This window comes from Bolinopsis microptera, chromosome 5, assembly GCF_026151205.1.
Source record: "Bolinopsis microptera isolate Bmic1 chromosome 5, MBARI_Bmic_1.0, whole genome shotgun sequence".
Taxonomy (NCBI): Eukaryota; Metazoa; Ctenophora; class Tentaculata; order Lobata; family Bolinopsidae; genus Bolinopsis; species Bolinopsis microptera.
Window position 1 is genome coordinate 17,571,596 of NC_087076.1, and position 27,904 is coordinate 17,599,499.

The 27,904-nt window shown below is 37.9% G+C and overlaps 2 protein-coding genes across 5 annotated transcripts in view; both read left to right on the forward strand.

The window, feature by feature from the left end:
* On the forward strand, window positions 1-27,722 carry LOC134815299 (cyclin-T2-like). 2 transcript variants are annotated; one of them, XM_063823815.1, is made up of 10 exons: window positions 1-450; window positions 708-789; window positions 1,310-1,459; window positions 2,450-2,510; window positions 24,684-24,746; window positions 24,941-25,125; window positions 25,272-25,344; window positions 25,517-25,584; window positions 25,741-25,824; window positions 26,018-27,722. In XM_063823815.1, the coding sequence occupies exons 1-10, from the start codon at window positions 272-274 to the stop codon at window positions 27,011-27,013; spliced, it is 1,941 nt and encodes a 646-aa protein (XP_063679885.1). In that variant the 5' UTR covers window positions 1-271; the 3' UTR covers window positions 27,014-27,722. The 2 variants fall into 2 exon arrangements, with proteins under 2 accessions (XP_063679885.1, XP_063679886.1); XM_063823816.1 differs by having other exon boundaries at window positions 201-478; window positions 26,018-27,469.
* The window catches only part of LOC134815298 (inositol polyphosphate 5-phosphatase OCRL-like), a 114,681-nt gene continuing 88,639 nt past the window's right edge, over window positions 1,863-27,904 (forward strand). For all 3 annotated transcript variants that reach the window (XM_063823812.1, XM_063823811.1, XM_063823813.1), the window contains exon 1: window positions 1,863-1,880. The gene's annotated coding sequence lies outside the window, so the exon portion shown is untranslated. The remainder of the gene's footprint in view (window positions 1,881-27,904) is intronic.

Consider the following 27,904-nt stretch of genomic DNA (forward strand, 5'->3'; position numbering starts at 1 on the left):
AAACTATAAAGGTAAAACTTCGTTAAGTACGTTTTATGCTATTTAGTAAATAATTCATCACAATCTATGCTTGCTCTGAAAGTTAAATTCAGCTGGAATCAAAATGGTTAATAACAAATATGAAATATTGCAGCATTTATACGCCGCGCACTGGGAGAAACGAGCGCTTTATTTCTTCGCAGCAGACGCACTGAAAATCCAATATGGCCGTTTTCTGGACCTCTTTAAGGGTTTGTTGTTTTGATCGTTGTTTTGACAATCTTTTCATGTTATGACGACGCCAGCTAACTCGAATATAGGCATCCATAACACGGAGAGGTGGTATTTAACGAGGGAGCAAATCATCAACAGCCCTTCTTTCAAAACTGGTCTAATATCAACACCCAAAGAAACGAGTTATAGACAACATGGTGCTCTGCTTATTCAAGAAATGGGACAAAAGTTGAAAGTGTGAGTCCCATTCACATCAGAGAATTAAGTGAGAAACAATCTTTTATCGTCAGTTTGTATGGTTCGGCTGTACTTTCATGTGATCGAAAATTGGCTCACAACAACCCGAAGAGGGCACTGACATACACATCCACTTGGACTTGTCCCCGAAACTTTAACATAGCCTGTAGAATTCACCGTCACTTATTAGTGTAACTTTGTTTTCCTAAATAGTTTTAAAGTTGTTTATAGTTGCTTAACTGCTCTACCCTCATCAGGAATCAACTATGTATCAACACTGCTATTGTTTACATGCACAGATTCTTTACCTGTCATTCCTTCACAGTATTCCACCGGAATGTAAGTTTGTTACAAAATTGTTAAATGTATATTTATTTGACCAACATGTTCTTGTGCAAGGTTGGAAGGTTCGCTGTCGCCAGTCGTCATTTACACCAAAATTTGGGGTTTTTCCACCATGATTTTCCCGCCATTTTCCCCGAAAATTCCGAACAATATGCAGATCCCTAGAAATCAATCTTATAAATGGCGATAACGCACCCTCAAAGCTGCCAACGATGTTCATGGTCCACTCTGGAATAGATTATGTTTCAGTCAAATCCGTGCTTTCTTAAACGTGGCCCATGGCGGCGAGGCGGTGCCAATGAGTGTTGAATAGTCAACTAACTTGCTGAATTTACCGATTAAAGCAGCAGTGCAACTGTGACTTCCTGCTCTATTATTACTTCCGTATATCTACTGGATTCCTAGCCTCTACTTGTCAGTATCCTAGGTTCACAGGACTACATCGTGGTATTTAATAATTTTCATAACTTTTCACTAACTTTTCATAAAAATATGATAACCAAAATCTTTTCAGAAAATAGCCAGAGCATGCATATTTCTGTCAGCGAAAGTGGAAGAGCAGCCCCGAAGATTAGAACACGTAATCAACACAGCTCATTTTATTTTAAACAACGGAACTCCCGCGAATCCCAAAGTTTATTCACCTCTCGACCCCCACAGCGAGGTTTGTTGGAATATTTGTGATCTTAAGAATATCTTGGTAATATTTAGGATAATGTTAGGCTCATGCTCAGGTAAAGGGTTTGATTGTGGTGTAAATTAAGGTTTGGTTTCATACAGGGAGAGTCAGGTCTAATGTCCTGTATAATCCTGTTTCGATGGAGCGTGAAACTGTTTGGATAAGCTTAAACAAACAATGTATTATTTCCCTCCTAATTCAACGAATCACTGCCTTATCTAACGACTTACAATTAGATTAAAAATCTCTCTGTAACATTTTATTTCATTTCATTTCACCTGTACTTACTGCTGCCAAGTCACAATCTATTACATTTCAGTATGGCCAATAAATATCGTCCAAGTATTAGTACATGAGTTTTAAACTAATTACAACATTACAAATCTAAATTACATTTATTGAGGATGTTACAGAAAGGATATATTTAATGTAGTCCGAGGAGTCCTAACTCTCCTCGCGTCCTAAGACGGCGTTTCTCTTGTCTCATATATTGTAAATTATTATAATATGGACTGGAATTTTAAACATTAATGCATCCAATTTCGTTTTAAATTCGGTTCAATTTGATGTTTACAAATCACATACTTAAAAAAATAATACTTTAATGAGTTCAATCTTATTTTACAATCTACTGAAAATCTTTTCTTCTGACGTGTGTTAAATGTAAATTTCCCTTTACTCCCACAATCATACATGCTTCAGATATGTGTCTCTATTTTACTCACGACACCGGCGCTGTTGCCACTAACATTACTAGAACTTACTTATTCACAATTAATTTATCATCTTGATTTTCCTGCGCAGCTGGCTCATACCCTGATTGGGGATTGGTTATCAAGACAAAGTTGTCTTAATTATTATTCTCATTTATCCCATAATTTATTTTTTAATATGTACACAGTGCTGGAAATTTAATTCATATTGAATAAATAATATGTCAAATGCTTAATTATATTCTAATATACTTATGCTCAGGAATATAAGAAAGAAGTCGAAGAGCTGATCAGAAATGAAACCATCATTCTGCAAACTCTTGGTGAGTCCTTTCTACTTTTCTTAACATTTATTTTAGTAAAGATGGGATTATGGTTTATGGTTTATTCTAGGGCTAGTTGTGGAAGAGGGAGGAGGTTGCTCTTCTTGAAACTCGATTTTTCTGAGATGAGCGAAGGCTTCCAGGAACTCCGGTCAAGTGGATTTCATCTTTCTTTTCGTTGACCTGGATCGATCGATATACTTTTTAAACATTTATTTTAGTTCAGATGGGATTATGATCACATTATTCTAGTTTTTCTGTTACTAATCTAGTCTTTCTCTATTCTAGTTCTCTTCCAACTTCCTGTTAAATTATGCGACCCAATATATCATGTTAGCAATACATTAAGCTAGGTAGGTCAATGTAATTCTGTGGTTGCGTTATTCTGATCTTCCTATGATTTTCCTGCAATTCAGTCCATTTTAATCCTGAGGCTGTTTTCTTCTCTCAAATCTCCACGATCCACTCCAGAATTTCAGATTTGTGGCCAATATTAAATAGTTAAACATCCAATCCAATAATTGTAGTATTATCTGAAATCATTTAAATATATATTCCCGGTGCAGTCAGTAGAGAAATTTCCCCAATCACGTTGCTGAGATTGGAGACATACTTTCGTCTGTGTGCCTGTCTCATAGATAAAATAGTCCTCTGAACCAACACAACTTTCGTGGTGGTTGCGCTGTTCAGTGTTCAATTATCAAGCCGTACATTTCATTGGCTTTGATATTGATCTCTTCCGTACTCGGAATAGTTTTACTTTAAGCTACTTTAAATGCTTTCTGTAATATCTGATGTACCCAAATGATACTCCAAGTTATGTAAACTCATTAGCAATTATATTAAAGAATCTTATACTCACACACACTCACACACACGTTACATGATTCAATGAAACATATATTTTTGAAATAAATCAATTACGCAACACTTCTGTGTTCCTGTTTTATAAATTTTTTTTGATACCGCTCCCAACGGTCAAACCCTTTATGGGTTTAAAAGATAAACTGAAATACAATACATAGCATGCAAATGAACAATAAATCCAATCATCTTCAAAACGTGTTAATTGAAACTATATAGTCGAAGCATAGCTTTCCATCTTTTTCAAGGCTAGTAGTTCTGCGAGCCACTTCACGAACCTCTGACATTCCTCACCCATTCCTCCGTTTGTTCCTATGATTAGTGGGGTGAAGGTACCATGCTCAACTTCCATCACACGCTCGTTGTATTCCCTCTTCTTATTTTCTTCGTGCTTTTTGAAGATGGAAGCCGTTGATTTGTGTGCTTGGCTCTTTGCATTCACATGGGTCACCCTGACATCGAAATAGGCGTCCTGACCTTCCCTCCAGAAATTGCGGGCTCTGATATCCAGGCGCTTGTGCTGTATTAGCGGTGCGGTGTTGGAATATCTCCTGTTTTATAAATACAAATGTTTCTGAACCAGCTCCCACGATTCTTGTCATAACCTTCAGCGAATGCGAGTTTTCTGCTACTCTCTCAACTCTGCCATGCAACAACTCTTCTGCATTCCCAGGCTTGGGTTGTAAGTAATTGAATTCCGTTTGTCCTGTGCTGCTTGAAAATCTCCAGATGTCTTCGGCTCATTCCATAATTTTTGGGTATGGCAATTTTCAATCCTCCGTACTATTACCCTGCTTCATAATCATACAGAAATTCGTTTTACAGAAATTCTGTTTTAAATACTGATCATTAGCTGTGTTACGCTAGGATTTCTGGACGTGTAAAGGGTTGGGTGAGGTAAGGGTAGTTCTGACCCAAAGAGAGACTTAAATGCCAGGGACTTCAGAGTATGGAACAGTGTTGGAAGCTGTAAGTTCACGGATGATGTGCCATGATCTGAGTCACAAGTATAGTCGTATTCGTCCCACCTTCCCCAGAGGCTATTGACACAATCTGAATTGTTCGTAACACAAGTATACAGCTTCCAAAACAGCTTCTGTTCCGTTTCATCTACTATCCCATTTGACCCATCGTTCTTCTATATCTGAAACAAGTTATAGCACTTTGTTACTGGTAAATCGGACCAAAAAATAACGGAAATAAGGTTTTTAATAAGTAAATATGATGACGTTTCTCATAATCGTATTATATTGTTTTATATTTAAATATTGATAAGTTATATTTGTTTTTTTAGTCCAGATTCTGAGACCAAACTTGGAAGACCTGGTGATAGGTTTTAGGTTTCCAAATTTAGTTATCAAGGTCACCGAATACGTGGATGAAAGAGTACCTTGAGCATTGTGAAATGTAATGGCGTATCCAATTCCATTGCAAACTATTCTCGTACTTTCCCTCCTTCGGGAATTACTTACTCTGAATATAATTTTATGACTTAACTGTCGCTTTCTAGTTATTTTATATTTATTGAACCTACTCTGTGTAAATTCACTCCGAGGAAGCGTGAACAATACCATTTTGTCAATGTTCTGAAATCGATGGTCTAACTTCTGAACCCACAAACTTTTACAGCTGTAGCAGCAGACCAATCTAGTGTTTTTACAGTACATGATTTTGTCCCGGTTTTGCCACAAATAGTACAGTATAATCGATTTTTATTAATAATATGGATTAATAGGAATGGATTAATCTAGTAGAAACTTTGGGATATGGAGCAAGCCGGGAGGTGAAGTATGATAACACCATCAATTTGCTTTTATATCATCATATGATTACATTAAAGTGTTTTTAAATATTGTAATTGTATAGTGTGGATACGATGACTTACGATTTATATGAGCAACACTGTCATATATTAGGACGCAATAAAACTATAAATGTGTTCCACGTTCTTATCGGAACTATGTGGCCGGTCTGGTAGAGTCAGCGTCTGAGATTTGCTTATCAGAATTGGAAATAATTAATATTTTTTTCCACCTAATATTTAGTATCAAAGTAAGTACGAAATTTAAAATAAAATTAATTCCTCCTTACTTGTCAGGATAAAAGTTATCTCTTGAACTACTTCATTAGTGGCTTCATTCCTGAAATCCTGAACAAAATCTCCGTCTAATTCAAGTTCTCCCATATCGATTTGTGCAAATAGAATGACTATACGGTCAAACTACATTGCACAGCTCCTTCGTGCCCATCCTCTCTTTGTGAGAGCAAGAACTTAGTTCTGCTTTTCTACTACTGACGTATTCAAATAGGCTGCTAGATTAGTACATTTAACAGACCTTAAGTAAGTGTCGACTAAAGTTTGATTGGACTCATGGAAGATGTCAAACAAGTAACAACATTAGAGGTGGCCCAGGGGTGGCATCCAAGTCCATCCACTCCCCATCCCCCTCGGGTACAAATGTCAGCGAGGCACTCTAGCTCCACTCTTATATCTCTTATTACGCATTCCGCTCTGCGTAGTTTCCCTCTTAAGTATTCAGACTCCTTGAAATCGTCAAAGTATGCTTGGCCTAGTGAGGTTATAGCTTTGAGGAGATCCTTCGGGCTGGACATACTGAACTGTAAGGAAAGTAGAGGGGTTAAAATATATAAAATACAAAAATAATGACACCCAAACGTGCAAAGAAAGGCATAATGCAATCTCAAATTATAAAATACACGGTAGTCAAATGAGATACTAAAATGCAAGGAAAACTTAATTAATATAGAGCAACAGAAGATAAAAGAATCCTAGAAAGTTGTCTCCATGTTCCTCAATACAAGGTGACAAGGCTGTCCAGAGCCTATATCTGAAAATGATTCAAATTTACATTTAAGGAAATCTTACCAAACAAAGTCTTCATGCGACTGCTGTTGCACCAGCTTGGGATATCTTGTACCACTTCAAATTGTGCTATCAATGGTGAAGTGTCTATCTATGTTGTAGAACTGTGTACTCATTGTAAGTGTTGGCTGAACATTGTACACTGTAAATCTTCACCAAAGTGGGAGTGAAGAGTGAATTTACCTTTATATTCTTATAGAAGCGCTTGATAGAAGTGAAATGTAAAAAATATAGACAATATGTTTATTGTTTATACATAATAGAAATGATATGTGAAATTTAATGAGGTTTCATAAATATACGACACGTTAGCATAGTTGCTGCAAAGCGGAGCTACTTGTTATTCTTAATTAATACTTACACCTGATCCCAGTGAGCTGGAAGCTGACCTTGTTTCTGTCTGTAATTTCTCTAGTATGTAGCCGCAAAAATCCGCTCCTTTGGGATGTGGACTTATATACGAGTAACCCATCCCAGAGTATTCGAACCCTTCATTTATCAGCCACTCTTGTCTGGAATATTACATTGTAATGATGAAAAATGTCTTTACCTCGAAAATCATCTTTTTATCTTGAAGCTGCAATAAAAAAGAACAAGTTGTTCCATTGTGTGTCGGAAATTTAAAAATAAAATTGTATACTATTACTTATTAAAAATAAAAAAGAACAAGTTGTTCCATTGTGATTGGGGGACTGGTCCGTAGTACCAGCCAATGTTTACTCAAAAGTAATATATAATTGAAATAAGTTAAATATTAATCCCCGAGGGGCACGCAGATTATAATTGTGATGTTATCTATTAAAACTATTCGATTAAAATTTTATTTGTCGAGTCGACTGGCCCTGATCTGCAAACATATTTGATATTGGTAACTTTATGATGCTGCCTCACCGCAATTAGGTGTGTTATCAGTGTAGATATGCGCTATGTGGCAGTGAAATAAGGAATGTGCTGTTAGAATGGCAGGTGGTTTGAAATGTTGTCCTGATTCAGATTGTTTAATTTGAGCTGTATGAGTTTGGTTTTGAGTGATTATTGACTATGTTCTTTGTGATTTACGTAATCCAGGTAGGTTGTGGAGTAAAAATGGTGGCCATTCGTCGTTGCAGCCAGCACTTTGCAAGTCTAGTAGTACTTTTTTTGACGAATTCTTATATATGTTGATAGAAAATATACTGGATGGGCATGTAATGCGAGTGTTATGCTCTGAAATAGCGAGCATTGGGCCTTTATAAAAGATGCTAGATCTCAGGTCAGTCTGTGAGTAAATTGATAACCAGTCTAAGTTTTGTTCGTGTGTCGTTCCTTGTTTGGGTGTGTTAGGAGGGAAAAGTTCTGAAATCGATTTAGGTAACAAACTAGACATATTTCGAACTTTGTGCAGTAAAATGAGTGCGTTTTTAACGATAACCCCTTGAACGGTTAAGACCTCGTGTTCTTTAAATGCTAGTTTTGTGTGCTCTGGCAGTTTTCCGTCCTTGTAGTAGTAGTTCACATTTCCGGCCATAACTGCCCTCATACCTTGTTTTTGTTTAGCAAAAAGAGATTCTATAAGAGATTTTGAAGCAAATCCCCAGACAAGTGAGCAGAAGTTTAAATGGGACTGAACAAAACTTTGGAAAATCTGTAAACGGGCCTTCATTGGCAATTTATGTTTTATCCTGTACATCACCCCAATAAATCTTGACATCTTGCTCCTCAGTGCTTTTATGTGGCTACTCCAGTTAAGCTTTTCATCTACAATTACACCAAGAAACCGGGCTTCAGTTTTACGTTCTAATACTGTATTTTCTATTTGTACTTTAATCAATGATGGTTCTATGCGCTTTTTCGAGAAAATCATATAACACGTCTTTTTTAGATTTAGTGCTAATCCGTTGCTATTAACCCACCGTGATAATGTTTCCGTTAGTTGGTTGACCCTTAGCATTAGTTCTTGGACATTGGAACCGTTAATAATGATATTTGCATCGTCTGCATAAAGTATGAATTTTACCATCATGTTAGAAATACCGGGAAGATCGTTGATGTATATGACGAAAAGTAAGGGACCTAGTATGCTCCCTTGTGGAACACCATGCACAATAGGCTTGTGGGACGAATGTGAATTGTTTATTGCTACATATTGGCTTCTATCACTTAGGTATGACTCAAACCACTTTAGAGCTATTCCCCGGATGCCGTAGTGCTGTAATTTATTTAGCAGTGTAGCATGATCCAGGACGTCAAACGCTTTACTGTAATCTAATAATAGCAGTAGTGAAATTTGGTTTTTGCTAAGAGAGTGTAAAATTGTACTTTGTGCAATAAGAAGAGCATGTTCACAGGACCTTCCTGGACGGAACCCATACTGATTTTCGAATAAAGAACTATTTTTGTTGAGAAATTCTAAGACACGTCGGTGCATCAGTTTTTCGTAGATTTTTGAGAAGGAACCTAAGAGAGAGATGGGTCTATAATTTTCAACGTCAAGTTTAGAGCCTCCTTTATGGATGGGAGTTACTTTGGCAATTTTAAGGGCCTGTGGAAATATGCCTGTACTTAAGGATTCGTTGATAACTTTTGCTAATATAGCAAGGAAACTATCGCTGGAACTGGCTACTTTTAGTGGTTCAATTTTTGTGTCAAGGGTCGCTTTGTTCTTCAAACCAATAATAATTCTTTGAATTTCGATCGTTTCAGCAGGCTGGAGATAGATTGATTGAGAACAGGATGTGGGCAGATATTCCTGGAACCCCCCAGGGTCAAAGGTCTGACGGGCACTTATCTGAGTTTTGATGTTCGTAGCAATGTTCGAGAAATAGTCATTAAACCTTTCAGCCACGGTATCTTCAGAACTCAAAATCGACCCGTCCGAACCTTTAAGTCTTAACTGCTCTGTTTTCCTGCTTCTACCAAGTAAACCGTTGATTATTTGCCATTGTTTTTTGGAGCAGTCCTGGTATTTTTCGAATTGTTTTTTATAGTATCGTTGTTTGGCAATGTTGACATGTTTTTTACAGAAAAGTTTTAGCTTTTTATAGGCCTCTATATTATTCATTGTAGGTTCAAGTACTTTACTATGATAACTTTCTTGTTTCCGCGCACATGCTTCTTCAAGCCAGGGTAATATCCAGGGTTTAGTATTAGAACGCTCATGTTCACGGCGAATATGATTGATTTTTAGTGGATAGGCAGTGTTATAGTGCTTGGTGTATATATCTGCAAGTTTTCCGTATTGCAGACTAGCGTCGTCTGTACTTAATATCTCGTCCCACGTTTCCCCATCGATGAGTTCCCTAAAAGCAGCATTGTTGGCTTCATTTATGACACGTGTTTCATAACTAAGTTTAGGTTGTGTGTTAGTGGGCAGCCTGAGATGTTGTTGCGAAGAGTTACTTAGTTTAAAAGTGGTAACGATAGCAAGATGATCCGATAAATCCACCGTTACAACGTTACTGCTTACTGTGTTATTTATATTATTTGTGTAGACATGATCAATTAAGGTAGCACTATGATCGGTGACTCGTGTCGGCCTTGAAACCGTCTGAACAAATCCATACTTGGCAAGGATCTATGAGGTTCTGTCCAGAAATATCAGTTTTGAATTTTATAAGATCAATGTTCGCGTCCCCAAAAAACATGATATGCTTGCGAGAATGTCTGTCAAGACCTCGTAGCACCTTTTCCAAATAATTTAAGAAGTTCTGAGTACCTTTAGATGGGGACCTGTAAAAGTTTATCAATACTTTTGTTTGGTTTGTGCCTTTGCAATTATGCACCTTAACTAATTGAAATTCAGCGCATGTGTCTTCAGGATCTGTGGTTGCCTCAAGATTTTCTATATTTTCGGGATAACAAACCCTCTTATTAATGTAAATTACAAGGCCACCACCTTTTCCTGATTTGCGAAATGGTTCCTGAACAATAGGCTCGTGAAACCCTTCGATTTTAATGTCAGAGATTCCGTTTGGTAATTTATCTAACTTCAAATTGGTTTCGTTAAGACACAAAACGTCATACTTAGTATAACTGTCGATTTCTTCACGGAAGTATGTGATGTTCTTTACTAATGATCGCACATTAAGAGAAAACACTTTCAGTTCATCACGGGAGGAACTTTTAATGTTCGATGGCTGCTGATACTTACAATTGGTTAATATATCGCTGATTTCGTTCCAGTATTGGTAACTTTCATCGTTATCCTGATCTAAAGCGTTACCGATCAAATCTAAACCATGTGAGCGGTCGTATGGATTGAAAAGAGCAGTGATTCGGCTGCTACAGTTCATAAAAAGATCATAAGATGTCACATAATAACCTGGGATTAACGACTCACAGCACTTTATGCAGCCTAAATTATCTCTAAAACACTTTTTATGAATGTACTCATCGCACCATGGACAAAACCTAATGTTTAATCTAGAATAACAAAACCCGTTACAGGCCATGCACTTTGTTTTAAAATTAGTCTTGTTAACACTACTTTTTTTATTCGTTGTTGTAAATTTTTTTTATTGTATGTCGAAAATTTAAAAATAAAATTGTATACTATTACTAATTACCTGACTGCTCGCTGATGTCAGCCAAAATCTTCTCTGACGGTGAGCTCTTCTTTTAACTTTCCTTGTCCTCCTTGATGGCCGACGGACTGAGACGCAACCTTCGCAGCTGCTAGATCCATAATCTTTCACTATAATATAGATGTCTATTAAAATTTGATTTGTTTATTGCTAAAGTTAAATAAATAACTGATTGCTAAATTATAAATAACTGATTGCTGAATAGAAAAATAAAAGATTTCTTCTCGACACAGTTTAAAAGGTACTCTGTATTTTACACGACTTGTCAGATTGATCAGCTGAGCAGGATGGTAGACTTCATCATGATTGTCAACTGTTTTGATATAATCAACCAGTTTATCTTTACGGGACTTACTTCTCTCTGCAAATTCTAGATTGAACTAGAGGTGGAGATTGTTCAGCTCTCCTTGGTGTTCACCAATATTTGCGGTTTCTTTCAGGAAAGAGACAAACAAATCTTATTTTATAATTACGTACTATCGAACTTTACACAAATCTAAAGTAAGATACGGTTCGAGGCAATATGTCTCAGATCTGTCAAGTCATCTGTATTGACTTGACAGAAACAAATCTAGATGGTGTTTTACTATGTTCCAAAGAGCCACTGCTTCTTTCTGGCGAGTTGATCCAATAATACCACCGCCTTGTCCTTGAAATTGTATGCCTTTTCAAGGGCCTGATATAATTCCAGGATGTAATGAAATTTACTATGCGGGGCTCACAACTAAAACTATCCCCGCTATACTGTACTAAAAGTACTGTATCCTTCCTCCACTTTCCTTGTTATCCTGTTTTTCTTCCAAAATCTTTCACTATAATTTAGATTTCTATTAAAATATATTGATGTGAAAGCTTATAAATTATAAACAACTGATTACTTATAACAGCTAGTAAGCTTTTACGCCGACAAAATCTGCGAACTGAACCAAAAACTCTTCCCTCTCTTGTAGATCCCCATAATCTTCATCGCTGTGGGCAGTGGGCTGGGTTGTTTAATCCTCTTGGTGAGTTGTGACTTCACAATGACGTTAATTTGTTTTCCCATTTTCTCCGTGACTATCGGGCATCGGCAGAGTGGAGGCGGCAGAACCAGCATAATTCGACGACACGAAGTCAGTTCCCATCCCAGGCTGTCTTGTAGAACTACCTGGCAAGTTTGAAATAAGCTGCGATAACATTACTAAAGATCGATCTCCTTAAATTTGATCAGTACTATAACTGGTTTTAGTTTTATACAACTTAATCTCCTGCCTTACATTATTACTGTTACTTAAGTTGATCTCTAATCTCTTTCTAATAACACGGGCTATGTACTTCAAAATAGCAGTTTAACTTTTGTTGGTTTTAACAAAAGTTAAACGAGTCTTGATCAACTCTCGTTCATCTACTGCAATATACATCAACATATAACACGTGCAGTGTAAGACGAAACATTCCTTATCAGGATGAGGGGCGTGTCCATTATAATCTACTAATCTTAGGCAGATAGGATCAGCGTTTTACTCTTAGTGCTCTTCACATTTTGTTTACCAACTAGAACTTTACGTGATTGTATCCCAAATAAATCCTAGAATAATTACTTAACACTCAATCTACAATAAATAGTTCATACTCTTCCTCCTCTTCCCACATTTATTAAACATACAATTTATTCTTATAATTAATTCTTATGATGATTAATTTTTATTATTAATTCTTATTAATATTAAGCTCCTTGTGATTTTGCTCACAAATTGATGTGTTAATTCTATTCCGTAGCAGCTGTGCACAAATATCCAACCGATAAAAAATATCTAATGGATTTTTTGATAATTTCCCCCTTTATATCTCATATTCAAAACTCTAAATAACTTGTAAATGTATGATAATAAAGATAAGACAAATGAATCAATCTTAATATTATTTTTAATTAATGAGGACGGGTAAGGGACCTTTCTGTTCGTCTGTCTAACCGGTAGAGTTAGAGAGGTCCTTTCATAATAAATTTATCTACATATTTGTAAACACTCTTTTTGGGAAAATAATGTCTTCTGGGTAAAATAATGTTATATCAGGTTTGGTCAGGTATAGTGAAAACTCATGCCACGTGACTCAGACCTAATTTTTAGCGATCTTTCTGTCCACATGTTTTTCTGAATAGTCAAATCTTTTGGAATATTCTTCTTATATCAATAAGTTCTTATTTTAGTGCGAAGAAGTCTGAAGTTATTGATATTGTCATTTATGTTCCTCCATTGCAGACCGATACAATTTCTCAGAAGTAACAAACGTTAAATTTAGATTGAACAGTGTAAGGTCGAGCATATAAAAGTGACTCACCATGATTAACAACAAGCTCAGCAACAAAAACCCCCTAAGAAGATAAAAATAATGTACTTTTGTTTATTTTACGCAGTACATTATATAACATGTAACAATGTATAGCATAGGTACAATAATTGTGCTATTAATCTAAAAATGTAATTACTAACTGTTCAGCTGATGTTAATGTTGTTGTTGCTGATGATGTACCTACTGAACCAGTTGCTGCTGACATTCTAGTTGTGGTCAAGTTGCTGTTGTAAGCAGCATTTGCCTACAGCATAGCTTCTAAATCCACTGTTTTAATGTTTTTTGTCTTCTTCTTAACACTAGACTCTTGTTTATCTGATACAGCAGCTGTGTTCACTGAAGATTGACCATATTGCTTAAAGTGGACATAAGTATTCTAAAATCAAATTCCAAACATGGTGTAATTCAACATTCCGAACCACTTGAAAATGGAACCAACTTCTACTCGGAAACTACTCAATTCCCAACTTTGAAGCAGCTTGTACGGCTGGATTTACAAGTTACAGTAACCTTACAAATCCAACCTTGTACATTAAGGCGAATGATGTAATCCACTTCGTGTTCCGAACGGAAATCAGAAGTATTACAAAGAGCATCTTTTTTAACTAGCAAAATTAGACGTCGATCTTATGTAAGCAAACTATCCTTTACATTTACCGCGGAGAAAGTTTCGCGCGCAAATGCGCGCCATGTGAATTTGACTTCCAATATCATGTACGGTGATGAGGTCACGTACGAATTACAGCTTGTATACATATTATGCATTAATTTAAGTTTAAACTATACAATATACAATACTTATGTTTCTTATTTACGAGTTTTCAGTGAAAATGCACATAGCTACAGCGTTATGTATACTCATGGGACTTGCCACCCCACAATGTACTCCTTTTCAATCCGGTGCACTCACGTATCTGGTATCAATGTTTTTCTTAATCTCGTCCTGAGAGTTGGAATCTGTTTCGGTTGTCTCAATTCTCGCACAGGCATGACCTTTATAAACATACTTAAATAATTACTTAATATATTTTATTGAAGTACAGGCTTCCACGTTTATGTTAGCATTATACTTCAGTGATAAGTAAGGACAGTATGGTACTGACTACTGTGTATCTATTGTCAAGCGGTATACCATTTTTCATCACTATCCTACCGTTGTTTGGGCGTTTGAAAAATGGGTAACCATTAACATCCATGACCGTTTCCTCTGATTTTTGATTTGAAACTTTTACAAAAGGAAATCTTCACGAAACTTCTTTGTACATTTACCATTTTCAATACACGATGCATTAGGTTTCACCACACCGCAAGGACCGTGTATAGTAGCATATTTTACTATTTCGTGTTACTCGAACCTATTTATCACATCATCTTTTTAAATCCTGTTCAGGAAAGAAGAAGTAAAGTTACTAACAGTGTAGATTCTAGAATGTGTCGATTTATTTTGCTTTAGCACTTATTGTTGTTTCAGGGCTTCAAATACCTCTTACATTTCAACTTCCGAGAACAAATTGATAAACAAAAACCAGAAGTGGTAGAGCACTTGGAGTCGAATCACATATTCTCTAAGAAGCAACACGGCTTCCGGAAAGGTAGAAGCTGTCTTACACAGTTATTACAACACATGGACTATATCCTAAACAACTACCTAGACAGCTCCGAAACAGACGTGATATACCTTGATTATGCTAAAGCCTTCGACAAGGTGGATCATTCCCTACTTCTTAAAAAGGTTAAGTCGTATGGAATATAAGGTAATCTGTACAAATGGATTGAGCAATTCCTCCTTGATAGGACTCAAACGGTCATTGTTGATGGAAAACATTCTAGGCCAATGCCGGTTATCAGTGGAGTACCGCAGGGGACTGTACTTGGTCCAATCCTCTTTCTTCTTTACGTCAACGATCTAGATCAGTACGTTAAAGATTCCAAACTTAGCAGCTTTGCCGATGACACCCGAATAGGCAGAAAAATATCGACTTTAAACGACTGCAATCTTCTTCAAGAAGATCTAAACAGAATCATACGTTGGTCCGAGGACAACAACATGAAACTGCACGAAAACAAGTTTGAACTTGTTTGCTATAGAACACCGGCTTCTAAATCACTTTCAGAGGAGCTGCCATTTATGAGTGACATCACAAACTACACCACTCCAAATGGATCAGTCATAGAAAAAAGCCCCTTAGTGCGTGACCTAGGAGTCAACATGTTCGATGATTACTCCTGGACACCACATATCAATATCATGGTTGACAAGGCACGTCGCGTCAGATGGCATCTTGGGTTCTTGGAGTATTCAAAGACAGGACAACACCTGTTATGCTCCAGCTCTACAAATCCCTGATAAGGTCCAGAGTGGAGTACTGCTGCCCGCTTTGGAATCCAAACAAGATCTATGATATCCAGTCTATCGAGGCCTTAGACGAAGGAAGTGTCGTGGTACTAGTGGATGTGGGAGAAGAAATTCCACTTGAAGCAATAGCAGTGTTAAACAAAGGGCTAGGTTTTGTACCAACCCCAAAGGTTGACACGGAGGAGGCTCGTTTGGACATGCGCTTAACAATAAACAGAATCGTAACTGCCTCAACAAGAAGCGTCAACAGCTCACCTACAACATCATGTGAGGACCTATCAACGCTTGATTTGGAACAGACCGCCCCAACTGGACTACCTCCACAACTATCAAGGAAGTATTACGGCAGAAAGCCCCCAAGTGAGGACCAATCCATCAATGAGATTACAAACACCATGGCAGCGGAATTAGATCAGCAACTCATTAGAGGACCTAAAACTAATCTACAGCCTAAAAACCTCAACAAGATGGAGTCCCGTGGCCTCAAATGGTTAGAAAGAATGATCAAACATGAAAAACTTGCAATAGTTGCAGCTGACAAAGGTGGGGCCGTGTTACTAGTGGACCCAGCTATGCTAAAGCGAAGAACACAGGAAAAGCTCGACAACCCCCTATTGTATAAAAAGCTCGCTAAAGACCCTACGCAAGACCTACACCAGGAACTATTTGATTTATGGATCGAGGGAAAAAAGAAAAACTTTGTTACACCAAAAGAAGCTAAAGACATCATGGGTATTACCAACAATCTAAACAGTGATGGTACAGTTACTAACAACAAGAGTACTTCTTCCCACTTCAAACCTGGTAAAGCTTATTTCTACCCCACCCTAAAGATCCACAAACTTCAAAAGGAAGACCTTAAACCAGGAGTCGAACCCCCCTTCAGGCTCATCACGGCACTCCAGGATGGAATCACAAAACGCAGTGATGTTTTCCTCGCTAGCCAATACCTGAAGGATCTTGAAAAAGATTTCTGCTCTGACCTTTTGACTGATAGCACTGATGCCCTTCAATGGTTGGATTTCGTGGATAGTGAACATTCCCCAGTACAGAAGAAAGGCTTCAGATCATTTACCTACGACTTTAAGGCCCTCTATGATTCTCTAACACCACCCCTCGTCATAGAGGCCCTGAATTCATAGCAGTCTGACTCTTGCCATGGGTTGCAATCTCTACATCCGTCAGCTGCAACACCTTTCCTTGTCTAGAGAACTGTATTTCTAGAGGGATAGCTTTCGACGCAGTTTCCTGATTGTAGATGAAATGCGAAAAACATTCTGTGAATTTCGATTCCTCAGAGTCTGGATTGATGATTTGACCGTTATTGTTAACGGTTTTTACAAGAACTCCTGGCATGTACTTCTCTATCATCCCAGGCGAGTAACTCAAAGTTTTATCTTCTATCTTTATGATCGGGATGGGGTCGGTTATAGCTTGTACAAGATATGTGTCAATAGTCGAGAGTGTGAATGGCATTTTGCACGCTGCTGGTATGGACTGGTTGAAACGTTGAATTCAGTGCTTTGTTAAAGCCCCTACTTTCACCGCCTTTAATGTCATTTCTGTGACTCCGGACTGGCAGACGTTTTCAATACAATTTATGAGCTCATAGGATCCGTTCAGTACAGCACTTTTTGCTTCAAACTTATAAACCTTTTTAAATGTTCCCTCAGCTTCAAATTGTTTTTCGAAGTCAATTTGAGTGATGTTGATAAAGCCAATTCTCTGCCATGCGGACGGTTCAGAGATTTTGAATAAAGTTTGTTTTACTGCGCTAGTAACACCGCATCATCATCTTCTTCTATCTCCTCCTCTTTGTTCTCAGTATTTGCTGATTGCTTGTTTATGTCCTCAGGAGGAAGTGTATCGTTGTTATCCCCTTTAACTTCAAGGACTTGGGACTTAGCACTTTTTTAATCGTTTAGCTGACGGAGCTACATTTTCATCCTGTACCATCGTAGTTCCATAAACTAAAGTCCCTTGGTTGCTACTACACTTGACATTGAAACAATACGTCCGACTTGCGAAATTATTTTTTCCACATTTGCAGCACAGCCAATCGCCCTTAAGACGAATCAGAGATTCACCAGAGGATTTTGATCCACCACATTTTAAACAATTTGAACAAGCATGAAGATTTCTGGGGTCATGGACGTAATTATGTGTGCCTTTGCCTTTTTGCAGTTCTGCCTGTTGCTCTCTAGACCGGGTTTCATCTTCCGTTAACTGGTCAGGGTTTGCTAGGTTTGCAGGTACTTCTATCAAACACTCCTCGGACAATAGGAAGAATTCATACTGGATAAACCACGTTCGGATCTGGGTCTGTTGACTGAGAGGATACTGATAGGTTCTCATAGTTTTAGTTCCAACTCGTCGCCACTGTTAAGACTTTAGCCTTTACCAAGTGATACACGCTTTATGCCGAGAACATAGACCCTAATCAGGTACATAGATTAGTAATACAAATTACATATATAAATAGTATTATATAAATAGTATATAATATACAACAAAAACCTCTGAACATTGCCACATGAGCACCTCCACGTCATACTTCCTTCACTCGTAAGCTAAAAGATTGGCTGTATTATAGACTGTGAAAGGGAGTGGTTCGCATGATATGTGGAACAAGTGCTAGGATTTGTATTATCTTGCACATCTCGATTGTGAGCTAGAGAACGAGGGTGCCCGGTATGCTGCAAAGCGGATGGTCCTGGTTGTGGGGAAGGTAAGTGTTGAACATCCTGTGAGGATGATGGTCCATGAGTTTGAAAATACGAGGATTCCTGATGTTCTTCCTCTGGTTCTAGCTTAATGACATTTCTGATGAGGCTGTACACAACGGTCGTGCACTTTATCAATCGTACCCACCGTTCAGTGACTTCGGGTCCTTGTAATGTTTGGTATAAAATTACGGCATCAGAGGGCCCCAGACACAAATAAGCATGGACAATATCCATCAACCTCTTTTTAGTAAGAGGAGTGGAACTGTCGTAGTAGACTGTCTCGCGAAGTTCGTCAGCTTTCAACTTCCCATTTTTCGTCTGCTTTACCTTACAAAGGACAAAACTTCCATTTCTAGGTACTTCAGCTTTCCTTTTTCGCTTTAAGCTCTGCAAGGCTTTAATCTTTCGAAAATCTGGAACTCTTATACTATCACTCATTCTGAAATTCAAAATACGATTGTTAGTCTCTGATAAAACAAAACAAGAATTACGCCCGCTCACTTTTCTGTGGACGGGCGTTATAAATTTCCAACCCAGCCTGCATAATTAGCAGTCACTACTTCTTTCCCCGACCCGTTGATCTTGACCCATGCTGACACTACTTTCAACACAGTCATTACCTCTACTGCTGTCGGTTGCGGATCGTCAGGGTGAAGTTCATGACCTGGTAGGGATAGATTCGCAGGCGTTGGAATTCCTACCTCCTCGCAGTGGGTTGCTTGCGTTTCCACCCGATGGACGGTCCTTTTCAGTAGAAGGTATTTCTCGGGATTTTTCATTGCGCATTTTAGAGTTTGGTACATAGCGTCTGTTAACCGCCGCCGTGTGCTCTCCTTTCTTTTAAACACATGATTTATCTGACTTTCTGACAGCTTTAGACCATTGTTGTTGAAGATGTTAAACCAATCCTTCCACGTAATGCTCTTCATTAGTGAAATCTTATTTACAGCTTTCACTGCTATTTGATGACATCAGACATTAGCTCATCCTTCTTTTTCTTGATCTTTTCCAGTTCCGTGGGTCGCCCCATTCTTGACATAGCAACTACCTACAATGTTTAAAAATGTAAATACTAAATACTGATAAATAATTTGGATCGATGATCAAATTATGTACCTGAATATAGCTACTCAATAGCCTATCAACGTATCAACAACGTTTGAACTCTGTTATATGCTGTATCAATTATCGAGCGAACCTGATGAAAATATCTTGAAATACTTTTAATGGTTACACCTTTGATCGTGGAGAATACTCTGATTGACAAGGAACACAGACAATAATTTCTCAATTTAATAAATAAAAAGTTATCAATAAATCAAAAATTTGTTGTGGGCTTTTTCAGAATAAGGTAACAAAGTTTTGAATATCATCAATATCCCCCCCCCCCCCCCCCCTTGCGAATGTAATACAATTAATTGAAAGTGTTAGCGATTTAAAACGATACGAAGATCACAGTTTATGTGCGTATATTTTATGATACTACCTACTTCAGACACGATGATATCGGGATCTATAAATTATTAAAATGTAGAGAAATAATCTTATCAAATATAAATAAAAGATTTAACTGGTGCGGTCTGCAGAGATACTAGATTCGATAAGGCGGTGGTTAGTGATATTACTGAACTGGGCCCGGATAATTAATTAGATGCGTTACTTTAAGTTTAACTTCAAGCCCATTTGGTGACAGATGTCGTTGCATGTGTGACCACTAATCAGTTTCTTTATAGCACCTTCTTCAAAATTTGCATTGAAAAAAAGATCACAATGCCTGTCTAGTTTAGTGGATCCAGTTATCAACGTGGGGTCCATGAGGGTATCCCCTATAGTCTATACCCTGTAGGTCAGCGACAGCGATCTTTCCTTCTGTAGACTCCACAAACCAATGGGTAGCAGACCCGTTGATCTTGACCCATGCTGACACTACTTTCAACATAGTCATTACCTCTACTGCTGTCGGTTGCGGATCGTCAGGGTGAAGTTCATGACCTGGTAGGGATAGATTCGCAGGCGTTGGAATTCCTACCTCCTCGCAGTGGGTTGCTTGCGTTTCCACCCGATGGACGGTCCTTTTCAGTAGAAGGTATTTCTCGGGATTTTTCATTGCGCATTTTAGAGTTTGGTACATAGCGTCTGTTAACCGCCGCCGTGTGCTCTCCTTTCTTTTAAACACATGATTTATCTGACTTTCTGACAGCTTTAGACCATTGTTGTTGAAGATGTTAAACCAATCCTTCCACGTAATGCTCTTCATTAGTGAAATCTTATTTACAGCTTTCACTGCTATTTGATGACATCAGACATTAGCTCATCCTTCTTTTTCTTGATCTTTTCCAGTTCCGTGGGTCGCCCCATTCTTGACATAGCAACTACCTACAATGTTTAAAAATGTAAATACTAAATACTGATAAATAATTTGGATCGATGATCAAATTATGTACCTGAATATAGCTACTCAATAGCCTATCAACGTATCAACAACGTTTGAACTCTGTTATATGCTGTATCAATTATCGAGCGAACCTGATGAAAATATCTTGAAATACTTTTAATGGTTACACCTTTGATCGTGGAGAATACTCTGATTGACAAGGAACACAGACAATAATTTCTCAATTTAATAAATAAAAAGTTATCAATAAATCAAAAATTTGTTGTGGGCTTTTTCAGAATAAGGTAACAAAGTTTTGAATATCATCAATATCCCCCCCCCCCCCCCCCCCCCCCCCCCCTTGCGAATGTAATACAATTAATTGAAAGTGTTAGCGATTTAAAACGATACGAAGATCACAGTTTATGTGCGTATATTTTATGATACTACCTACTTCAGACACGATGATATCGGGATCTATAAATTATTAAAATGTAGAGAAATAATCTTATCAAATATAAATAAAAGATTTAACTGGTGCGGTCTGCAGAGATACTAGATTCGATAAGGCGGTGGTTAGTGATATTACTGAACTGGGCCCGGATAATTAATTAGATGCGTTACTTTAAGTTTAACTTCAAGCCCATTTGGTGACAGATGTCGTTGCATGTGTGACCACTAATCAGTTTCTTTATAGCACCTTCTTCAAAATTTGCATTGAAAAAAAGATCACAATGCCTGTCTAGTTTAGTGGATCCAGTTATCAACGTGGGGTCCATGAGGGTATCCCCTATAGTCTATACCCTGTAGGTCAGCGACAGCGATCTTTCCTTCTGTAGACTCCACAAACCAATGGGTAGCAGACCCGTTGATCTTGACCCATGCTGACACTACTTTCAACATAGTCATTACCTCTACTGCTGTCGGTTGCGGATCGTCAGGGTGAAGTTCATGACCTGGTAGGGATAGATTCGCAGGCGTTGGAATTCCTACCTCCTCGCAGTGGGTTGCTTGCGTTTCCACCCGATGGACGGTCCTTTTCAGTAGAAGGTATTTCTCGGGATTTTTCATTGCGCATTTTAGAGTTTGGTACATAGCGTCTGTTAACCGCCGCCGTGTGCTCTCCTTTCTTTTAAACACATGATTTATCTGACTTTCTGACAGCTTTAGACCATTGTTGTTGAAGATGTTAAACCAATCCTTCCACGTAATGCTCTTCATTAGTGAAATCTTATTTACAGCTTTCACTGCTATTTGATGACATCAGACATTAGCTCATCCTTCTTTTTCTTGATCTTTTCCAGTTCCGTGGGTCGCCCCATTCTTGACATAGCAACTACCTACAATGTTTAAAAATGTAAATACTAAATACTGATAAATAATTTGGATCGATGATCAAATTATGTACCTGAATATAGCTACTCAATAGCCTATCAACGTATCAACAACGTTTGAACTCTGTTATATGCTGTATCAATTATCGAGCGAACCTGATGAAAATATCTTGAAATACTTTTAATGGTTACACCTTTGATCGTGGAGAATACTCTGATTGACAAGGAACACAGACAATAATTTCTCAATTTAATAAATAAAAAGTTATCAATAAATCAAAAATTTGTTGTGGGCTTTTTCAGAATAAGGTAACAAAGTTTTGAATATCATCAATATCCCCCCCCCCCCCCCCCCCCCCCTTGCGAATGTAATACAATTAATTGAAAGTGTTAGCGATTTAAAACGATACGAAGATCACAGTTTATGTGCGTATATTTTATGATACTACCTACTTCAGACACGATGATATCGGGATCTATAAATTATTAAAATGTAGAGAAATAATCTTATCAAATATAAATAAAAGATTTAACTGGTGCGGTCTGCAGAGATACTAGATTCGATAAGGCGGTGGTTAGTGATATTACTGAACTGGGCCCGGATAATTAATTAGATGCGTTACTTTAAGTTTAACTTCAAGCCCATTTGGTGACAGATGTCGTTGCATGTGTGACCACTAATCAGTTTCTTTATAGCACCTTCTTCAAAATTTGCATTGAAAAAAAGATCACAATGCCTGTCTAGTTTAGTGGATCCAGTTATCAACGTGGGGTCCATGAGGGTATCCCCTATAGTCTATACCCTGTAGGTCAGCGACAGCGATCTTTCCTTCTGTAGACTCCACAAACCAATGGGTAAAGGCTAGGTATTGCTGCTCCTTATAGGGCTATTTCCGGCTCATGTCCTTGGTGATTTGATACGGGCGATATCCGAGTCTGGCCGGATCCTGTTGCAATTTCAACTGTAAAATAATAAATTACAAATACTAATTTATCAATTGATTTTAATATTCAATCAATTTTAGATTTTAATATTAGTCAGATTTCGTCTGTTCAAGTTCACAGGCTTATTTCTGCCTGTAGGAAGTTGTCTTCCATAATTGTGTCCTCGCGAGACTTGCAGTATCTTTAATGTCACGTTTTCCCCTATTTTTACTTTTCTCCACCTTTATTCACGATTATTTATGTAAGCAAAAATCTAAGATAATTTGTTCGATCTACGACTGAATCACATTGGTATGGCGGGTTAAAACATTGAACTGTTAATAATCCTTACTCTCTTTGATATAAGCGTGTTTTATTTAGTTGTGATCGAATTATGAAATTGCTGACATCAAAAGGAATTTAGGCATTTATGTTAGGGTCATATGTAGGTCAGGGTTAGTAGGTTAGGGTCAGTAGGTCAGGGTCAGTAGTTCAGGGTTAGTAGGTCAGGGTTAGTAGGTCAGGGTCAGTAGGTCAGGGTCAGTAGTTTCACTAGTTCAGGGTTAGTAGTTCAGGGTCAGTAGGTCAGGGTTAGTAGGTCAGGGTTAGTAGGTCAGGGTTAGTAGGTCCATATCCATCTCAATAAATGTAATGGTAATCGTCCGATACATCTCCTATTTTTAGATCCCTTCTTTCCGACCAATGCCGTAGAGATGTTATTGATAAATTTTTGTAATTATTGGAATTGAGGGTTCCCCGAATCCTGAATAGGTTTGTATGGATAGTATGGACCACTATCTATATCGGAGCAAGACATATTGAGGGTTATTGGTGAATGATGTCTCCATATCCTGAGAAGGCTTTTATCGCTACATTCTATATAACTTGGTCATATTTTGAATATATCAAATTCGTGATGTACGTTTTTAACGGTATTAATAGTTTTTGCTCTTCACTAATTTAGCTGCTGCTACGTCTGGAGTGCTACAGTTGTTGAAGTGTTGCAGTGCTGCTCTGGGTGTGGCATCCTCAGCTGCTGTGATAGTAGTAGCGTCACAGTTAGACACCACGATTAAATAAAAAAGGAAAGAAAAGAAAAAAGAAAAATTGGTAAGTAACAAATAAAAGAAAAGAGAAGAGAAGAAAATAAGATAGTCAAAAAGAAACAAAAAGTAAAAAAGAAAGAAAGTTTCTTAAATGAGAAAATGAAATAAGTAAAGAAAATTGGTAAAGAAAATAAGTAAAGAAAATAAGTAAAGAAAATGAAATAAGTAAAGAATTGAAAAGAAATTAGTAGTACTAACCTTGTAACTTGACTATAAAAATGACTTATTTGCAAGTCACATATTCGCAATCAAACGGTTTTGTAGATTTGCCATAGACTCTAGTTAAGCTTTTTTTAAAGCAAGTAGCCAAATTTTAGTCCCACTAAAGTTCTTGTTTTGTTCCTATATAGTATATATAATAATCAAATACTGTCGAACATTTTCCTTTCCTCTCTTTTTACTTTCCTCTCGTGCCCATTATAAAACTTTTGCGATTTTAACAGTCGAAATTGAAGCATTTTTCAATATAAGTCAAAAATCCAATTAAAACATGGGACATAGCTTCTCCAATTCATTCCAGTTCTCCTATTAATTTAGCACACAGCTTGGATATTTGTATGGTAAAATATGATATCGCCATCTCTCCTTTCCGTACCACCTTAACAAGACATACAATGTGGTAAAGTCTGTTGTTCAGCAATATAATCCAAACAACCCTTTTATTTCGCTGTTAGACCCACTCCCGTTGTAACGGGCTCCCCCTTTTTTACAGGTTTTGAGGTGACGGTCGACCACCCTCATACGCACGTGGTGCGCGCAGTTCAACAACTTAAAGGTAAGCATTAACACGTCTCTACAGTCTCCTATTTATAGATTATGTAAATTTTATTTATAATATTCAGTCCATTTACATCCGCCGTGAAATACCATTATTTACCAATGCAATAGGCGTTATCTGTTCATCGTAACCAACGTTGGTGCTATTAAAATATTACCATACTGACTATTTATCAAATACACCCCCTGCAGTGACGAACGGCTCCTCGAACGAAGGAGGCACGACTGGCGGTATTGGTCACGTGAACGACCTGGCCCGGTCCTCCTACTTCATGGCTACACAAAGCCTCCACCTCACCACCTTCTGCCTCCAGTATAAACCTGCCCTCGGTGCTGCCGTGTGTGTCCATATAGCGTGCAAGTGGACTAACTTCGAGGTAACGAGTTGCTGAATTTGGTGTTTGTGGTCAGTAGATTATAGTCCTGGCTTGAACTAGAAAATGTAAGAAATTATTAATAATATCGCATTGAATTCTAGACAAATTTCAAAAATTCAGGGCTGTTGATGGTATCTCGTTTTCAGATCGACCATCCAAATCCAGACAGGAACTGGTGGGAGCTGCTTGGATCTGACATAACCTTAGAACAGCTCAACTGTAAATAATTTACTGAGTTCAAATAGCTCAATTGTAAATAATTTACTGAGCTAACGAATTCGATCAGCGATAGCTTTTTGTTTTTTAGAAAGAATCTCAAGTACTTGAAATGTTCGAGTGGTCTTTTGGGTTCTTCTATCTTACTTGCTTTAAATCAATTAAATCATTTCAGCAATAGCCAACGAATTTTTAAAGATTCTTGAAAATACTCCCACCAAGCTAAAGCAAAAGATGATAAGGGTACGATTTTTACAAATATAAACTTCGGCTGTTTTAAAATAAACTCAAACTCAGTGATTGTACTCTTTATTGAAGTCATCTAGTTATTGAACTAATTATTGGTCGTATGGTAAACTTTTCTGATTCTACTATATCGCTGATGTCATATCCCTCCAGCCTCCTCAATTGCCAATATCCCTCGGCTTAACAAGAAGAGATGCTGTCAAGAGACCACGAATCGAGGGTGACCATCAAAACAGAGTTAGTTATTTAAGATCATTATTCTCGAGCACACTGAGTTTCATAGTCTAAATTGATGTGCTGATGAACATGTTGTATCACGAGGATTCGTAATTAAATTTAATAATCATGCTTAAATTCTTTTCTGTATATCTTTCTATCACTTCGAATTTACTAGATTCTCTACTGTAAATCTAACACTTAATATTTCCAGGCTGGTAACCATCTTCCTAATCCTCATCACGGTGTCTCCCACAACCCTGGTGCTATGGAGAAGTCAGTGAGCGACAAACTTGACTTCCTTATCGGTAGTGCTATCACCAAAACAAAAGTGAACGGTTCTAGTTCATCCCACAAAGTTGAAGAACGGCGCTCAAACCATGAACACCATCGACATGAGACGGACGGCAAGCGGCCCATCGCTATTCCATCGGCCTCCAGACCTTCATCAAACGAACTTCACAAATCGTCTCCTCACATCGTCCGGCAAAACGAACAGCATAAATCGTCCCCACATCTTAGTCGGGAACATAAATCGTCGCCGGGTCTTAGTAGGGAGCAGTTCAAATCATCGCCGAGTCTTAGCAGAGAACAGTTCAAATCATCGCCGAGTCTTAGCAGAGAACAGTTCAAATCTTCGCCTCTGATCACTCGGCCGGGGGAAGAAAGAAAAGATCACCCTCTCCACAGTGGTCGAAGTGGTGAACACAGACCAGGGCAGCATTCCCACGATCACAGACCTCCTGCTCCAGTACGTGATAACCGTCCGCCACTCTTCGAAAATAAGACATCTCATGAACCCAAACTGCCCCCAATGCACGAACACAGGACAGTTCCTCGAGACTTTGAACTGAAACGGGATTTCGCATCTGAAGAACGTAACAAACATTCACTTAAAAAAACGAAAATTAAAACAGAGTCTGACTGGCACGATCCAAGTAAAGAAGCCAGCCTTAAAAAACTGGAACAGCGGATGAAAAACGAGCAGTTGGACACCAGAACACCCATCATAAAAGCAGATCTGGACGTTCCTTTAAAGGAGGAAGTGGAAGACTCTCCACCGCCGCCTCCTCCACCTCCTCCTCCACCACCCCCTCTACAGAGAGCCCCCAGACCCCAAGTCAGCTCCACAATGAGATACAATCTACCTCCACCTCCCCTGCATAGACAGTCTGATCACATTAAAGCTGAACCCAGGAACTCAGGATGAAAATTACAGTTTCTTAGGATAACCATTTTTACAATTATTGCATCGAACGATTGTTAAAAAGCAAGTCGCTCTGATATATAAAGTCTAGTTCTTTTATAGTTTCAGTGTAGTAAAGCAAAAATGTATAAAAATATGATAATGATAATAACAATATTTAATTTATGGTATGTCTGAATGATGGCCGACGGGCTATACCAGGGTAGGGGATATAATAATAGTCGACTGGCTAAATTGTTGAGATTAGAATTCATTGGAAATCTCGAAGATGGTATGAAAGATTTAGAGTCCAAGACCGGTTGGCTACAGTTGGTCATCGGAATATTTTCATAAACATTTGCACTAATGCGGTGATGGTGAACTTTCCGAGGCCCAATCAAATACTTTTACCTTATTTAATTTATGATTTTTTATGTTCGGTGTAGCAATCGATGAATTACAGCCCTTCTATGGAAAACCAAGATAATTTGTTTCATTTCTAGGTCTTACCTAATTGAAATTATAACTAATTCTCGACAAAACTACTTATCTCTCTGAAAATCAATAGACCTGAAACAAAGTGCACAAAATGGCTGTAGAAAATCGAACGTAAATATTATTCATATTGTCTAATCTACAATATATATAGACACGGCACGCAAAGCTATCTGATAGACGTTACTCTAGAAGCGGAGCGAGTGTTATCTGTTGTCACCTATTTGCTATAACATTTGTATAAGGGTGACAGAGGAATTTAATTCTCCCTTTGAATCAATCAAGCTAGATGATTTGTTGTAAATACTGAGATCAAACTATCAATTTACAGGCTATCGTCAAACATGTTGCAAGGCGTCATCTTCAGTGACATAAGCCTAAAAATTGTAAAAAGTTAGTAAAACCCAAAATTCCTTTAAA

Coding starts and splice junctions, on each gene's coding strand:
- LOC134815299 (XM_063823815.1), top strand. CDS start 272: ATGACGACGCCAGCTAACTCGAATATAGGCATCCATAACACGGAGAGG. Junction 1,460..2,449: donor CTCTCGACCCCCACAGCGAG/GTTTGTTGGAAT, acceptor ACTTATGCTCAG/GAATATAAGAAAGAAGTCGA. Junction 25,825..26,017: donor AGGGTGACCATCAAAACAGA/GTTAGTTATTTA, acceptor TAATATTTCCAG/GCTGGTAACCATCTTCCTAA.